A 15,750-nucleotide genomic window follows, 5' to 3' on the forward strand; every position below is an offset into this window, starting at 1 on the left:
ATACGTCATCTCACATCATTCAGAGCTGATTGGCTGTAAGTACGTGTGCCGCGAAAAAGTGGTGGTGTGTGAAGAGGAGACGAGAGAGAGCTGCAGTGAGGTGTCCTCAAACCAGGAAGTAAGCTGTGCATGGCTTCCCTCGACCTAAAAGCAACGATGATTTCTCCATAGGATTTTAGAAAATAGCTCCAAATAAGGTCTGTGGGAAACAAACCTGTTAGATAAATGAACGTTTTGTTCAGCCGGATAATATCCACATGTCTACCCTACTTTTATAATTTTCGAATCATAAATCTATTGATTAGATTAGATTTATGATAGACTTTTGAAACTACAAGAACATAAGGAGGACTTTTACAAAAAAGTAATAGAGATTTTTGTCCAGAAGGATAGGCAAATGGACTTCATCTTCAAGTCAAGGTAAGACCGCAATTTTATTGAAAATGGGATCTTACTAAGAGAGAACAATTCAATATTTAAATGATAAAATTACATTTTTTGGGTATCCTTCTGTTGAACTGTCTGTTTAAAATTAATTGAAGCATCAGACAAAAAAAGCTTTTGAAAATAATATTATATTTTGATTTAGGTCAAAATATAATATTTGTAAACCTGAAGAGTCAGAGCCAGTGCCTCACCAGCCATGAACCTCACTGCAGAAGCGTATAGAGTAGACATCTACGTTTTTTGTGCCCCACCACTTTTGTACATATAGAAACGCCACTGCATATGGGGACCTCCAATTTGTCCCCATAAGGGAGGCGAGTCCCCACACGTGACTATGTAAACATATTTAGGTCCCCACAAGTATAGTAATGCTAGTCCACACACACACACATACATATAGATACATTTTCATAACAAAACAATAGGGTTGCTAAGCCGTTGCTAGGCCAATTGTTGGAGTTGCTATAGCAACTAAACTAACCTACCCCCTGGCGCCGCCCCTGCTTGATATGCTGATATACAAGAGAGGGCGTTACAGTCAACAAGATGGAGGAATACTGGTTCAAAGCAGTATTCTGACATTAGCTCAGATTAGCTAAGGCCTACGTAAGCAATACACATGACAGTCATATGTCTATCTCTCTAGGCAGGGCTGTGTCATCTGCCAATCGTAGGAACATAGCTATCATGACTTCAACACAGTGTCTCATGAGCATGTAGTCAGACATCCGGCTACGTACACAGCTATGTAGGGCCTCTGTTATCAGGTGATACTCCGATACAGAAGGAACATTCAGTATTTCCAAACAAAAGTGATGAATATGTCCTTTCACCAATCAGAGAACTGAGACTTTAACAACCAACCAATTGCAGCGCTGGGCTCCGGAGACGACGGCTGGTCGATGACGGTGAAGCCGGAGGTCCGGGCCCTGGAGGGTTACCCCGTGGTGCTGCCCTGCACCTTCAGCCACCCGCAGCACTCCCAACATACATCTCTGCAGCTGCTGTGGCGTCTGGGCCACGGGCAGGGCGCCTCCGTCCTGTTCCGCTGCACCAGCCGGACAGGGGCCCCCGGCTGCGAGCCGGGCCCCCAGCAGGACCAGCGGTACCGGCTGGAGGGGAACCCGCGGGAGCATGACCTGTCGCTGAGGATCAACAGCGCCGCCCTGCAGGACAGCGGGCGCTACTACTGCCGGGTGGAGGTGCAGGGCCGGGACCACGTCAGCTTCGAGGACAAGATAGGGACCCGGCTCAGAGTGGAGGGTACGTTTACAGAGCACATAATAAAGAACACAGGGATGTTAGCCTCTGCAGACCATTTACCTGCACTAACACCTATAGAACACTACAGGAGAGGGAAGACCCCCACAATGCAGAATATGGCCTCTTTAAAGGTTGTCTTTCAGCTCTACAGTAAGACATGTCTTGGCATGTTGGGTATTAAAACCTTGTCCCTGTTAGGATCTGTTTTTCTTTTTAAATGTATTTTTATTTTTGAATTATCAAGGACTGTCGGCTTCCTGTCTTTCTTTGAAGGATGTTCACCCCCTGTCTGTCATGTCTGTATTTGCTTCCTGTCTGTGTGTTCCCTCCTGTGTGATTGTCTGATTGTGTTCCCCTGCGCCCCCCCCCCTGTGTTTGTTTCACCTCCCCTCTCCAGCTGTGTCTTGTCTTGTGTGTTTAGTCTTGCTTGCCCTTGTGTCCCAAGTTCGTCGTCGTTTTATGGTGGTTTGGTTCCTGTTCCCGGTGTTCTGGATTTCCCTGTTCCGCCCTCCTATGGTCCCGGTTTGTTTTCTCACAAAACAACATGTAATAGCTACGTTGGTCCACAGGGAAAAACGTAGCATCTTCACAAATAACCCTCTCAAGACATGACATGGATACAAAATCTTTGTCAAAACAAACATGGAGCTCAAATAATCTTTATAATATCTATGCGGTGTCGGTGAAGGATGCGAGCCCCCCCGGCTCTTCTACTGATGTACATCCCAACTGTGTTGACCCGCTCGCTGCGTCAGGGACCGTGAGTGCCTGTGTGAGCCCTGGAGGAACTGCAGTAAATTCGCAGGTATGGAGTCAAGTTGTGAAACAGGGCCGAGGTCGGAGGAATAGGGCCGAGGGCCAGTCTGCCTTATCTAAACAGCTTGTTGGGAAACCTGAACGGAGGATGCCTAAGCCTATTGTTGGCACTGCTGCACAAGGGAATATAAAAGTGATCCGTACGAAGTTGGTGAGTGTTTTTGCTACCAAATTCTCGCCAGAACCTTGACGCTGAGGACACTGTCCGAATATCTAACTGAACAACTCGGCCGTGATGTTAACTGTCACCGTATTGACACTGCGAGCAGCAGATATAGCTCGTTTAAAGTGTGTGCTGAGTGCAATGAAGTTGCGGAGATGTTTAAACCCAGAACTCTGGCCTGAAGGCTCAGTTGTGAGGCGATACTATGAACCACGTAAGCGGAGGTGATAGGGGCTAGCAGAGCTGGTGCAGGGTACTGAATGGGGCTACGGCTGAGCTGCTTAGGCTAAACGTTATGCGGGTTGGATCATTTAACTGTCGCGGGCTGCGCCTGGGCAACAGCGCTGCTGATAGGATCCGACGTGTAGTGGTGGACACTTGCTACAAAAATGTGACATTTTATGCTTGCAAGAAACTTTCTTACCTAAGCAGGACTTGGGAAAGTTTGAACTCTCTTAATGACAATTTTCACGGGGCTGCGTGAGTCCACTACGGACCTATCTCTGGGAATGTGAGAGGAAGGAGAGCAGGGGGCCGTGGCTATCCTGTGGCACAAAAAGCTGGACGCTGTCATTAATGTCATCAGGCTTGAAGTTGACTGGTGTATTGCTGTACAGATCAAAATGAATAACAAGGAGTTTAGCATTCTCAATGTATATACACCATATGAGTCACAGCATAATGAAGATGAATACCTGAACAGACTTGCTTTTATACATTCTTTTATTGTTGATAATCATTCCTCCAGTGTTTATGTAGTGGGTGATATGAATGCTGACATATCAGACAAAAGGTCCTTGTTTGCTAAGCATATGCTACAGTTCTGTGATGATAACAATCTTATATTATCAAGCCAAATACTTCTGCCTACAGATAGCTATTCATATATAAGCGAGGCCTGGCATACAACTTCATGGCTTGACCATTGCATAAGCACTGCTAATGCCCATGACATTGTAAGATCAATTGAGATTGTGTATGAGGCATCAATGTCAGATCACATTCCTTTTATAATGTCACTAGATTGTGATAGTCTCCCTGAGATGTCTCAGGAGGCTAAACATGCCTGTACCACTAAAGTGGACTGGTCCAAGCTCACAAATGAGGATAGGCTATTGTACTATGGGAGAACTGATGTCCTATTGAGTGATGTATATCTACCCAAAGTGGCAACTCTGTGTGTTGATGTGGGTTGTAATGAAAGCTCTCACCGTGAAGACCTCTGTAACATGTATGATTGTATTGTGGGAGCTGTATGGGAGGCCAGTATACCGTGCTGTACCTACTCTAGGAAGAGACACAACGTCAAGCCAGGGTGGAATACACATGTGGCTGATCAATACGCTGAAGCCAAGAATGCTTTTGGGGCCTGGGTCCAGGCAGGAAGGCCCAGAGAGGGGCCTGTCCTGGATCTCAAAAAGCGTACACATGCTAGATATAAATATGCAGTTCGTTATGTCAACAAACACACAGAAACATTGAGAGCGGACTCGATGGCTGAAAAGCTCCTTCATAATGATGTGACTGGCTTCTGGAAGGAGGTGAGAGCTCTGAACAGGGCCAGTACGTCATTACCGTGTACCATAGAGGGAGTATCTGGAGCCGATAACATAGCCGAGTTGTGGAGGCAACATTACTCTACTATACTTAATTGTGTTAAAAGTGACCCCTACAAAGTTGGTAGTGTTGTGAAAAGTGACGCAGTGGGAATCACAGCTAAAGAGGTTTATCGAGCAATTGAGCAGCTAGCTGATAACAAAGCATGCGGCTCTGACCGAATCACTGCAGAGCACCTTAAACTGGCAAGCCCGAAGGTTGCAGTTCTTCTTGCCATTTGTTTTACCGGCCTCATGACTCATGGTGTGTTGCCAGACTCCATGTTGACGGTTACCTTGGTCCCTGTCATTAAGGACAGAGCGGGCAAGGTAGGGAGCTTGGATAACTATAGACCAATTGCTCTGGCCAGTGTGTTATCCAAAGTCCTGGAAAGAATTTTGTTGGATAGACTATGTTCTTATTTATGTACCTCAGATAACCAGATTGGTTTCAAGGCTAAGCATGGTACTGAGCTATGCATCTATGCTTTGAAGGAAATGGTAGAAACATATAGAAGACAGAATTCCACTGTTCTGATTGGTTTCATTGATGCCTCTAAGGCTTTTGACCGAGTTAACCATCATAAACTGTTTTTAAAATTGAGACAAAGAGGTGTGCCTAACAGTATAATTAAGATCCTGGCTTATTGGTATGCCAACCAGAGCATGCGGATCAAATGGGGGAATGCAGTCTCGGTGCCATTTGGTGTTGGTAATGGAGTCCGCCAGGGGGGGCTCCTCTCACCGAGCCTTTTTAATATCTATATGAATGATCAGATGATTTAAGTGTCTGTAAAACAGGGTGTGTGATTGGTCATGTGATTGTAAACCATCTTATGTATGCCGATGATCTGGCAATTGTTTCTCCTAGCAGTGCTGGTTTTCAACAGTTGCTAAATGTTTGTTCTGATTACGGAGTCAAATTTGACGTTAAATACAATGCTAAGAAGAGCGCTGTAATGATCTGTAGAGCAAAAGGGGATAAGAACCTATGTTTTCCAACATTCTATCTGTCAGGACAGGTGCTGTGTGTTTGCTGCAACACGAAGTATCTGGGACACATCATCACAGATGAAATGGCTGATGATGACGACATGTATAGACAGCGGCGTGTCTTATATATACAAGCCAACATGTTGGCTAGAAAATTCTCTCGGTGTTCAGATAAGGTTAAGGTGAACCTCTTTAGAGCGTATTGCACTCCTCTCTATACTGCCCCCTTGTGGGTCAAGTATTTAGTAGTTTGCGTATACTGCTTAGAAAACCAAGGTGGTGCAGTGCAAGTGACATGTTCTGTAATGCACGAGTCAACACGTTCCATGCTCTTTTGAGAGGTCTGATGTACAAATTCATCTGTCGATTGAATGTTTCTCATAACTCTGTCATTATGCTGCTTTCAAATCCGTGTCTCAGTGCTGTACGATACCAGTCACCTCTGTGGAAACATTGGTATGGCTGCCTTTTTTTTTTTTTTAGTTTGTATTTGAGTGTTGTATGTTTTGTAATAATGGACCAAGAGTCTCTTTAAATAAAGATGATGATGATGATGATGATGATGATATCAAACTATGGATCCTACACATCCACTGGACGTGGATTCTACAAGTACAATATACATTTCTCGCTAGAAATGCAATCAAAAAGCGTTTTAACGGACAAACTATTCTACAATTTAGGATTTTTCACAAAAAATAATTTGGGTGTCCGCCATGTTCTTTTTTCTCACTGGGAAAGTTTGCGATCACGTGACACGGACACTCGACACTGGACATTAGAAATGAATAGGACAACAATATTGTATCCGTGTCACGTCTTGAGAGGGTTATTTGTGAACATACTACGTTTTGCCGTGTGGACCAACGTAGCTGTTACACGTTGTTTTGTGAGACTGGGTTGGTCGCTTTTTTATTGAAACAGCTTTGTGTTTTAATAATTAGACACTGGCTTTAATTTACATCCCCTTACCTGCCTCCTTGTGCTTTTGGGTCCGCAATCTTGCCAAACCGTGACAGCCCCCTCTCCCTCTCTCCTGCAGCTCCTCCTAAGATCCTCTCTCTGTGGGCGGAGGGCAGCGAGCAGTCTGGGTTCACCGCCCTGTGTCGGGTGCAGGGTTCCCCGCCACCGGACGTCCAGTGGCTGGGTACCGAGGGGTCCATGCTGGAGGGCGCCATGCTGGAGGGGGCCCACCCCCTGACTCAAGACTCCAAGGAGTGTTTCCACACGGTGAGCCAGCTGAGGGACGTGTCTCCGGGGCAGCAGTACACCTGCAGCGCCTCAAATCCACTGGGCAAGGACAAGGCCGTCCTGTACGTGCTGCCCCCCCGACCCCATGTGGGCGGGGCCTCTACTCCCCTGCTGCTCCTGCTGTCCCTGCCTCTGGGGGCCAAGGTGCTCCTCCTCCTCCTGCTGGGGGGGGTGTGGGCGGTGCATGGCGTCCGCTGCTGGAGGAAGTAACCTGCTCTGGTTTTAAATTGAAAATGTTTAACCCCTCCTCTCGTGCTCGTTTATCCGCCCTTTACTCGTGCTCGTTTATCCGCCCTTTACTGTGGTTCTCTCACTATGCATTTTAAGAAAATAATCACAAAGCATACAGAACACAATAAACACATCTCGGTACATAGATTAACTACGGAACAGTTGACACATCCGAAATAAAATAATAAAAATATTACAAATAAAAGAATGTATACATTAATTAACTTCATTATATTGTGCTATACTTGACCACATTTTATTTAACTCCCGTTTAAGTTGTAAACAATGACTCATACTGGTTACATGAATACCTGCAGTGAATAAACAAGGAATAGACACTGAAAATGTATTCAAAAATTGACTTTTTATCGATTTCGATATAGGGGTACCCATTCACTTCTGTTGGGAACATCCTGAACGTCCTCTTCCAGTATGAGAGTAGCATGCTAACAAAGGTATCAACTGGAGCTGTGAACATGACAGGATGTGTGATGACCTAGAAGAGCATCAGGACTGTTTGAGGCAGATGATAGCTATGTGGTTAACATGATGACTCAGCCTCTATGGAGAGAGACATCAAGCATGCTCATTTCTGACGTGGAGCTAATCTGAAGTAAACATTGAATACTGCTTTCTGTTCCTCCATCTTGTGACTGTGTGACTCCCTCTCTTGGATATCAGCATGTGAAGGACACTGCTCAGGAACTAGCTGATGCTCTGTATGTGAGGATACTTCCATCTGGAGAGGATCACAGATACATGGATCCTGAGGTTCAAGATCAAGCCGGGGACCAGGGAGATTATTATCGTGTTTAAGTATTTAGAAAAAGTCATAATTTTGATATTTTGAGAAAAAGTCATAATTTTGAGATAAAGTCATAATTTTGAGAAAAAGTCAAAATGTTGATATTTTTGAGAAAAAGTCCGAATTTTGAGATAAAGTCAAAATGTTGTGAAAAATTTTGTGAAAGTCAGAATTTGAGGAAAAAGTCCGAATTTTGATATTTTTGAGAAAAAGTCCGAATTTTGAGAAAAAGTCCGAATTTTTGAAAAAAAGTCAGAATTTTGATATATTTTGAGAAAGTCATATTTTTGAGAAAAAGTCATAATTTTGAGATAAAGTCATAATTTTGATATTTTTGAGAAAAAGTCATAATTTTGAGATAAAGTCAAAATGTTGATATTTTTGAGAAAAAGTCCGAATTTTGAGAAAAAGTCAGAATCTTTTTGGGACATTTTTTTTTCAGGGACATTTTTCGAACATTTTTTAAAAGATTTTTCTAACACCTATTATTAACCAGTGAGAGTTGTTTTTATCAATTTCCTACGGTGGGTTAGGGTTAGGGTTAGGGGTTAGGGTTAGGTTGGGGAAGAGCGAAATATGTTCAAATATCTACTGTGGAGGATATCATCATGTGAAGCAATCGAATGTAAAACACAACATTTATGACGGAAGTAGTAAATCGGTCATATTTGACCCGAACACGCCAGGAGGGATAAACAACACTTCAAAATGAATATTTAACAAACAGTGTGGAACGAGCTCCTCATCGATATCAATCAAAGGTCTGCACACCTTCAGACTGAAAATCTTCCACTGCACACAGGCAATTCAACCAACACACACACACACACACACACAGTAATTACAGATTTTTCTCACAGTGCTTTGCTTATTTCCGGCAAATATACCAAAGGTTTCTTGTTGTTTGTTTCTTTATGGTTTATTGCTGTTATTGTAAATCACTTCTAATTTCATTCTGATAATAAATAGGAATTTAAAACAGCGTGTGCATTTGGAGCAGATTAACGTCTTTGAAATGAATACAAATAAATAAGTGTTGTACAATCAAACATAAATAAAGAAAAAAATAAATAATTAAATTAGTGCACAATCTTTAAAGTATATGCTTTTCTTGGTGTCCCCTCTCCTGTAGTTCTATCGGTGTTAGTGCATGTCAATGGTCTGCAGAGGTTCAAATCCCTGTGTTTCCTAGAGAGGGAGTTTCCTATGAAGGAATCCATGCATTGTGTATTCATTGATTATGTAACAAGTTATTATAGAGTGTAATTGTCATTTTACCTGAGACGTTTGTCATTGTTAACAGTGTCATTTTAAATGTCTGTTCAACCTGTGGGGAATAAAAGAAAAGCAGTCCAGTTGCACACATTACATTTTATTTAATGTTAAAATCACAGATGAAATGGAGGTTATTAAGACACAAAAGTGATGAATATATCCTTTCACCAATCGGAGAACTGACACTTTAACAATCAACCAATTCCTAATGATCTTCGTCAATAAAATAATATAGCCTAGTTGACACACCTGAGGTCACTTCCAATAATAATAATAATAATATATAATATTTTTATAGCGCCTTTCAGGAAACCCAAGGTCGCTTTACAAGTCGGGTAGGGGGGGGGGGAGTAGGGGAAAAAAAGGCAGACAGGTTAAGGGGGTGGGGGGGGGAAGTAGCGGAAAAATAAACCTATTAAATTAACTATACAGTGGGGAAAGCCTTGGTAAAAAGGTGCGTTTTGAGGGCTTTTTTGAAAATGTCCAGGGTTGGGGCGCTGCGGATTTCGGGGGGGAGAAAGTTCCAGAGGGTGGGGGATGCCACACTGAAGGCTCTGTCACCAAAAGTCCGCAACCTGGTGCGGGGGGTGGAGAGGAGATCCTGTCCAGACGATCTTAGCTTCCGGGATGGAGTTTGGTAGCGGAGAAGGTCAGACAGGTATTGGGGGGCGAGGGCATGGAGGGATTTGTAAGTCAGAAGAAGGAGTTTATAGGTGATCAATCAATCAATCAACACTAATGGAAGGAGGCTGCAGGTAACAAGGGAAACTAAACACGCTAATCTAAGTAGATATAACAGAACTCGCTACTCTAAACACATATCACCACACGATACTCTAAACACATATCGCCACACGATACTCTAAACGCATATCGCGACACGATACTCTAAACACATATCGCCACACGATACTCTAAACGCATATCGCCACACGATACTCTAAACACATATCGCCACACGATACTCTAAACACATATCGCCACACGATACTCTAAACGCATATCGCCACACGATACTCTAAACACATATCGCCACACGATAATCTAAACGCATATCGCCACACGATACTCTAAACACATATCACCACACGATACTCTAAACACATATCTTCTAGCTTAAGTCTGTAACGTCCACACAGGAGCAAGATGTGTGAGGCGTCTGGTTGCAACAGAGCCTCCCGACTGATAGCTGTCCCCAGGCTTTGTAGAGTCATCTCCGGCAGGTGTGCGCTGGGATGGCACAGGGATTGGAGCGCGTCGGGCCCGGCGTGCTCCAATCAGTATCTTCGGAGGCGGGACCAGGAGATGGTAGCCAATGACGTTGAAGCAACCACGCAGCTTATTTACATAAGAAACAGCAAAACAGGATTAACAGGACCGGAGAGGCGACAGCCGTCACAACCATGTATATGAATAATAAAGCTACCAAACATAACAGAAACTGTACCGATAGAAATAAGCTAGCTGGTGAGATAGCATCAGTTAGCTCTTGCTATATTTTTCTGTTGTATATTCAAAAAGGATTTGTATCCATACATAGAAGAAGAAGAACACATGGTCAGTGTGACATTGGTTTCGTTAATGTTGAATTTGTACACAATTGTTACAGAGCTCAAATTAACTTTCATTAAGACGAAAACACGGACAACATAATAATAATAATATTGTTGTTGTCCGTAAACATAATTTACTAAAAGAACATCAGGCAGTGTTCAAGAAGACTTGAAGCTGTAGGCCGAGACCATAAACTCAACAGGAACATGTTTACTAAGGTTTTAAATTAAGTGCGAATTAGGGCAATTATCACATCGATTTCTACAAATGTTCTATTACAAACAGTGGAGTCGCCCCCTGCTGGATATAAGAGAAAAGGCCCGTTTAAGACACCTCTGCATTAGCTTTATTTTTTCAGGTTTAACCTCATGAGACAACCCAGTCTCACAGCATTTCGTGTTATAGTCACAAAATAAATGTTATCTATTGATTCGTGTCACACAGAACGATTTTAAAAGCAATGTATTTATATTGGTAATGTGTTTCGTGCGTGCACCACGTCTTTTTGACCGGTCGGGTCTTGAAAGCCCGGAAGCTGTGTGGTTCATAAGAACATTTTCTTACTCAATATCAAGCCATGATTATTGATTTTATTTTCAATTCTATAATGTCGGACTTTTTTTGCCGTCTGTGAAGAAAAGAAATGGGGCTCAGAGCCTCACAATACTGAAATCTGTATTTTTAAATATTTGTTCCTTCTAATTTGTTATAATGTGGTGCAGGCCCGAAACATACTACCAATAGAAATACACTGCTTTTAAAATCATTCTGTATGACACGAAAAAAATGGGAAAATCGTTTTGGTACACACGAATCAATAGATTACATTTCGTGACTATAACACGAAATGCCGTGAGACTGGGTTGCATGAGAAGTACCATAAGCTAATCTGGCGTTAGCACTGGTTCAGACACCAGTGGATTGTGTATGGATGAGTTTTGTCCATGCAGTTTTTACTCAACGGGAAAAAAGACGGGTTCTTTGTAGCAGACAGGATGTGCAGCTTTGCAGCAGTCCTCGTCCCTCCAGCCAAAGCCGTCCTCCAGGCTCATGATGGCACACTGACCGCCATCCACCGGGCCGGGCTCCCCTTCCTCCCAGTTGGTGTCTTCGACCGCGAACCCGTTCAGCCAGTACCACTCCCCGGACATGGAGCTGCGACGCATGCCGATCCACACCTCCTGCAGGTTGTCTGTGTTGGCCTGGAGGACTTTGTTGCTGATTTGAGTCTGGAAGATAGTTTCTGGGAAGCTGATCAGGTCCAGTTGGTCGTCTGTGCAGTTCTTCAGGGATTCCCGCCAGCCGTCTGCCTTCTTCCCGATCCTCACGATCTCCGGAGACAAGACGCAACCCCTGAAGTCTGTTTGGAAGGTCGCATGAAACAGAACAAACTCAAATCAGAAGCAGGGCAAGTGATAACTATGATCCATAACTTAACCTCTTGAAACAATAGTGGTGACAATATCAACATGCAATATTGTTGACGAAATCTAGTAACCAACATCTCTCTGTAGTTTTATTGACAAATAAGAGGAGATACCGTTTTTTGTCCATTTATCCATAGATAGACTAAACAATAAAAACTAAAGCTGATATTTTGTCTGGACTTGATTGACAGAAAGATTATCTTATGACTGAGTTGTGATGCAGCATCTATGAAATAACCCTATTCCAAGAACGTAAGAGAGTAAAAGTTGAGTTTCCAACCACTTGGTAATGTTCAGTTTGAAGGTGGAGATATATCTGTAAATATGTGGTTCATGTTCATACCTGGGATATGACTGAGGATGGCTGCTGGGTTCCCAAACCAAGCATTTTCCTTTTTTCCCACAAAGTAGACGGCCATTTTGGAGGAGGTGTGCCAGATGGCGCTTTTGCCTGTCGACAGAGCAACAGAAACCGAGCGGAAGTCCGTCCCTTTCAAATCCTGCCAGACTGTCCTCTTCAAAGGATAATTTCTCACACGAACACCATCAGTGAGGTCTTTGTGGACCACGATCACTGCGTAGCTATGCGTGTCGTTGATGGTGTTGACTACATAACAGGAGGCGAAGTCTGTCTCTGGGATGAGATTGATGAGCAGGCTCGGGCGGTAGAAGATGGCGCTACCTTCGGTTTCAACCAGCGGAGAGTTCACGTCGAAGGCCTGGACTCTGTTGGAGTTGTCCTTTGACAGAAGTAAAAACGATTCATTCTCAGCGTCCTTAGCCAGAAACGGAGGGATGTAGTACTTCCGCTTGTGGCTTTGGGCTGGAGGCAGTGAGGTGAACAGCTGCCCACAGGTGCAGTCGTGGTAGATGGCGCAGCTGTGACCAAAGAGCACCGCCACAGGATGCTTGGCGGTCACCTTTCGCAAATCCATCTCGGTTTTCACCCAGATCTGTTTAACCTGATAGGGCTGAAGTAAAAATGTGTCGGGCACCGAACCTTTAACCTTTACCATGTTTTCTATGTCGGCGTTGACGATGAAGAGTTTGAACGGGCTTCTCTCGGTCACGTATGTGGTGACGATCTCTGCAGGGCGGGTGGTGCGCTGGATCTCAGGCACCGGAGGGATGAAATACTCTGAACTCAGTTTGCCGATCGGTAGAACCAGAGCGGTCTGCAAACTGCTCGATCTCAGGTTGATGGCATGGACGGTGATACTTTTGTCGCTGTGTATTTGGAATGTTCTGTGTGACATTTCTCCCTTGACGATCTCCATTCTTGCATCCAGGTTGTACTCCTTAGAGTCTCCTTTGTTCTGAAACGGTTCACTGATGTTGAATGAATGCTGTTTTATGGTGATTTTAGTTTGATCATACAAGGCCGTGATCTGGACCATCAATTTGGGAGGATCAGGATAATAGGACGCAATGTTTTCCGGAAAAGCGACAACAAAATGCACACCGGTGCTGACATCAGGTAGAGGGGCGGAGGGTTCTGTGAAATACAAATAAATCCTTAATACATTCTTTGAAAAGTAAAAAAGAAAGATCCTGCCATGTAACAGACTACACTTTAATACACGGCCCGCAATTTACATTAGGATAACATCAAATGTTAAAATATTACAAAAATAATAAAAGTAACTAATTCTTTTTTTGCAACAACGGAAGAAAATGCCAGAAATCGAAGAAGGGGACTAACAGTGGGGCATTCAGGAGATAAAGAAACTAAAATACCCTTAAGTAACTTTTAAATACTTAGTGAACAATGCAGGTAACAACGTCGATATTGTGCAGGCAAATACAACATGCCACATTTCACAATGTAGATATACGGCCAGAAAGTGCGGGCGCACCGAGTCGTTAAGGATGTTTCTACAGATGTTTGTAAGTTCTTGTTATGTTTTTCACTCCCTGGTCAATGGTTGGGGTAGTTCTTATAAGATAAGATAAGATAAGATAAGATAAGATAGTACTTTATTGATCAGAATTTGGGAATTGGTTGCGTAGCAGCATAAAAATATATATGACCGATGGAATATTTAAATATAGAACAGATACATATATATCTATATATAGTTCAGACTAGAAGAAATAAAACCTCCAAACTTAACATCCAGGAGTTTATTATATATTACATATATATTATATTACACATGCCTCATTTTCACATCATGTCAGCCAACTTGTAATAAAGAAAACCATTGTGTTATTGTCAGTACTTAAGTGGGGAAGTTTCAAGGTGATATGTGTGTGTTACGTTGTTTACCTACAGGTGTACAACATGTACACATTTTAACATCCAGATCTTTAAAGGCCCTCCAGAATATACCGTTTTAACGTATTTCCTCAGATGTTTCCCTTTAAATGTTAACTTTTGTTTGTGAGTTTTTTTTTGCGATATTACAACAGTTTTTTAACGCTTTTCTCCAGATAATAAACTTCACTCGTCGTATTTTATATTTTACTATTTTGACAGTTTTCCTTTCTGCTGAATTATTATGAATTTTTTCCTCTATATATATTACAACTTTTCTCTGCTTTGCTCAAATGACTTTCGTCTCTATATTCTGAAGCTTTCTACACACACACACACACACACACACACACACACACACACACACACACACACACACACACACACACACACACACCGTTCACACACTAATTTAAGAACACTTTATTGCAAAAAAATTGCAGAAAAAAACCTCTTTGAATTCAAACATAGCACATACACAAATTATAAAGAAATCCAATTATAAATAAATCAACCAAGTCTAAAGTGTGACTCCCAACCTAAACATGATATCTGGTATATTAACTTTAATAAATAACAATGTAATAAATATGAAACATACAGGTCAACATCACCTTGCTATTGGTAGCTGAACTGTCAACACCCCAAAACATATTCTTAGATAGGAACGCCTCCTTTTGAGTTATTTAGACTTAATCAACACTTATAGTTTCATGTCTTGTTACATAAGAATAGATTTGTTATTATGGGAGAATTACTATTCTTGTGGTACTGCAAATAAGCACTAATCAGAAGGTTATTGAGGAAAAACTCTCAACTAATGGCTTTTTACTTGTAGAATAAGGCATTCATAAGTGTTTTATAATGACTAATAAAGAGCCAATATACTGCTAATATGCATGTTAATGAACAACTAGTTGATGGTTAATTTGCGTACCTTAATATAAAGTGTTACCGAACAATTATTTCAAGTATCAAAGCAAATCTGCAGATTATTTTTTCTACTTTTGAGTAGTTTTGTGTTTACCTGCGTGTTTACCTGCGTGTTTACCTGCGCTCCCTGCAGCCACCAGCAGGAGGAGCAGCAGCTCAGGACTCATGGTGCCGGGTCAGAGACGGGACCGGGGGACAATCTGCATCAAAAAGCCATTCAGAATCAGATCGAGATGCATCTCATCGTACATGTTATCACGTAAGTGTGCACTGCTAACATGTACAATTTTGCCAAGTATATTTGTCTAATTTCTAGTCAGAATACTTCGTTACACTTGATATCAGACTTAATAACTGAAGTCTTGTTTTTAGACAAGGCTTCTTGAGCATCTTTTGAAGTCTCTTAAAAACATCTTATTTTAGAGGAACGTCTCCGCTAACATCAGGAAACAGAATCTAAGCATTTCTGGCTTTTTTGGTTACAGATTCCTGATTCTGGTCAAAGATAGTTCAGAATAAGTTTCCCCAGCTAAACACAAAATCTCATTTATCTAATTATCCCGTCTTTACTTCAAGAACTCTCACCACGCCATTGTGTTCTTGTTCTATTGGCTGATTTGTTCACTTATTAAAAGAGAAAACACCTTGTTTTCATTATATATTTCCTTGTTTTTGGAGCTGCATCTTTTACAGTGTGTCTGCACTTTCGGACAAGACTCTGTTCATATTCTGGTATCATT

General features: G+C 42.3%; 1 protein-coding gene across 1 annotated transcript; it reads left to right on the top strand.

Annotated features, from left to right (window-relative positions):
- Positions 1-1,296: 1,296 nt before the first annotated feature.
- On the top strand, positions 1,297-6,738 carry LOC117443251 (sialic acid-binding Ig-like lectin 15; the record flags this gene model as incomplete). The annotated part of the gene is made up of 2 exons (XM_034079215.1): positions 1,297-1,710; positions 6,320-6,738. Coding segments are annotated over 2 exons (833 nt in total), but the record flags the coding sequence as incomplete, so codon positions are not given.
- Positions 6,739-15,750: the final 9,012 nt, after the last annotated feature.

The sequence above is a fragment of the Pseudochaenichthys georgianus genome, unplaced genomic scaffold (genome assembly GCF_902827115.2).
Source record: "Pseudochaenichthys georgianus unplaced genomic scaffold, fPseGeo1.2 scaffold_567_arrow_ctg1, whole genome shotgun sequence".
In the NCBI taxonomy this organism is placed as follows: Eukaryota; Metazoa; Chordata; class Actinopteri; order Perciformes; family Channichthyidae; genus Pseudochaenichthys; species Pseudochaenichthys georgianus.